The sequence below is a fragment of the Rutidosis leptorrhynchoides genome, chromosome 10 (genome assembly GCF_046630445.1).
Source record: "Rutidosis leptorrhynchoides isolate AG116_Rl617_1_P2 chromosome 10, CSIRO_AGI_Rlap_v1, whole genome shotgun sequence".
Classification (NCBI taxonomy): Eukaryota; Viridiplantae; Streptophyta; class Magnoliopsida; order Asterales; family Asteraceae; genus Rutidosis; species Rutidosis leptorrhynchoides.
Window position 1 is genome coordinate 78,324,681 of NC_092342.1, and position 2,309 is coordinate 78,326,989.

At 31.2% G+C, this 2,309-nt stretch overlaps 1 protein-coding gene across 1 annotated transcript; it reads left to right on the forward strand.

Moving 5' to 3' along the window:
• Positions 1-648: 648 nt before the first annotated feature.
• LOC139873241 (uncharacterized) lies at positions 649-1,753 on the forward strand. Its single transcript, XM_071861175.1, has one exon. It carries the CDS (start codon positions 649-651, stop codon positions 1,624-1,626), a length of 978 nt encoding a protein of 325 aa, XP_071717276.1. The 3' UTR covers positions 1,627-1,753.
• Positions 1,754-2,309: the final 556 nt, after the last annotated feature.

Here is a 2,309-nt window from a genome sequence, read left to right on the forward strand (position 1 = left end):
AGAACCCATTTCCAGTAATCTTTGCTGCCACAGATCATGGAGAGCGATGCCATCATGCTACACATATATTATTAGTTAATATACATATATTATTAGTTAACGAATTTATATCGTCATTTATACATATATCATGCATTCATGCCAAATTGAATGCAAACTTGACATATAAAGGTAATGACATATACTATCTTGAAATTTAAGTGTATTATATTATTTATTTTTATATTTATTATATATAAGTTTAAATTTAACCTAAATAAAAAAAAAATGAATGTTTCTCTCAACCTTATCTCTGTCTCCTTCTAGGTCAGAAAATAAAAATAAAAAATAAAATAATAAAAAAGGCTATATTCTGCTGCGTACCACGTGAAGTGGTAGCATGTTTCATCTTTATTACTCAGATTGCATATGCATATGGTCCAACCGATAAAACAATATATGCTTCTGTACTAAAAAGCATCAAGTGCTACTTCATAACCTACCCAACCCTTCCTGTTCACCTTCTTCTTCTTCACTTAATTGTGCAATTACAGATTCATTGTTTCTTTAGCCTTTGATATATATGTCTAATGTGTAAGTTCATATATATAGCATAAAGTATATATATTATCATAACTAATTTGTGTACTGTCTGTGTGAGTATCAAATATGGAACTTGTAACTTCATTAACAAAAGATGAGTGTCTTTTCATTGATCCAAACTTGGAAAACAATCATGAAGAATATGCTCCTTTGTTTTCGAATTTTCCTTCACCTTTTTTCGATGATATCTCTACTATTTCGATACCCGAAAACAAGCATACCAATCAACAACAAAAACCATTACCTTCACCTTCGCCTTTCGAAACAAAACGTTTAAACAAAAAAAGTAAGAGAGATAGGCACAGCAAGATCTGTACAGCTCAAGGTTATAGAGACAGGAGAATGAGGTTATCACTTACTATTGCGCGAAAGTTTTTCGATCTACAAGACTTGTTAGGGTTTGATAAAGCAAGTAAGACAATTGAGTGGCTCTTTTGCAAGTCCAATAAAGCCATCAAAGAGATTGTTGAAAACTTTAATCCACAACAAACTAATATCCATTTTTCTAGTTATAAAGAGATCATTAACAATGAGATTAAAGTGGACAAACCGAATGAAGATGGGATCAAGAATAAGAAAAATTCAAGGAAGAATATTCAGAACAATAATTCGATAAAAGCGATGAGGTATCAAGCGAGAGCAAGAGCGAGAGAAAGAACTAAAAAAAGAATGGTGATCAAGGAGCTTGAGGAATCAAATCAGTTAATTAGAGGAAACCCTAAAAATGAAATTAACAATTTAGGCTTAGGGTTAGGGTTTGGGTACTTAATGAGCCCTAATAACTACAATAGTACAGCTCATCACTTACTTCAAGACCTGCAATCGGAAACCGTTGATGCTAATAGTTTCGAAAAAATTTCAGGGAGTATTGTGGGTGAATCAACATATTGTGATTACAACTATCAAGCAGGTTGGTTAAATTTCAGCAGTGGTTTCTTAAGTGTCCCTGAAGAATTGGATGCTTACAGTTTTGTAACTGATTATTGCAACTGTGGAATTGTGACAACCGTTGGTGATATGACAGGTGATATTCTTCAATTTTAATCTCAAAATCAAGGAAAGTAACAAGCTAGATTCCCCTGCACTAATTAAGAACATAATTAGGATGTATGTTATTTAAGTTGATCAATTAGCTAGTAATGTTATATTTATGGTCTTATACCCAACCCACCAACCCTCATTTGCCTTGGACTTGACATTGGGATCTTTTAGTTCAATTCTATCATCATTATTTTAGATTACAAATCTACCTATGTACCAGAACAATGATTGACCGTGTGTGTTTGGAATATAAGTGTTAACTTTGTGTTTAAATCATCTTTCTATACACTAATTGGTTCATTGTATTTACTAATTAGGGTTTGTGTACTTGTAGTGTATTAGAATATATGGTGACTATATTTAATATTAAATTTCTTTTTTTCACAATATTGATTAGTTGTGTAATAATTTACACAATACAATACAAGGTCATTGCCACCATAACAAATATTAGAACTTGTTAATATGACACACATACATATTCACACTAGATGCTTTTCAAAAATTAAAAAAAAAATCACACTAGAAGAAAATTAAATTATGCTAACCATGAGCGTTAATGAACCAAAGTGATCGAGTATAGTATCAAATTAGTTTTAGCTCAGTTCGTTTTAACTATTACTTGATTCAACTTGATTATCATATATAGGAGTGTCAATGAACCAAATTAAGTACAATATTTTGAG

What these genes read in the sequence shown, in the direction of transcription:
- LOC139873241 (XM_071861175.1), top strand. Translation starts at nt 649, where the DNA reads ATGGAACTTGTAACTTCATTAACAAAAGATGAGTGTCTTTTCATTGAT.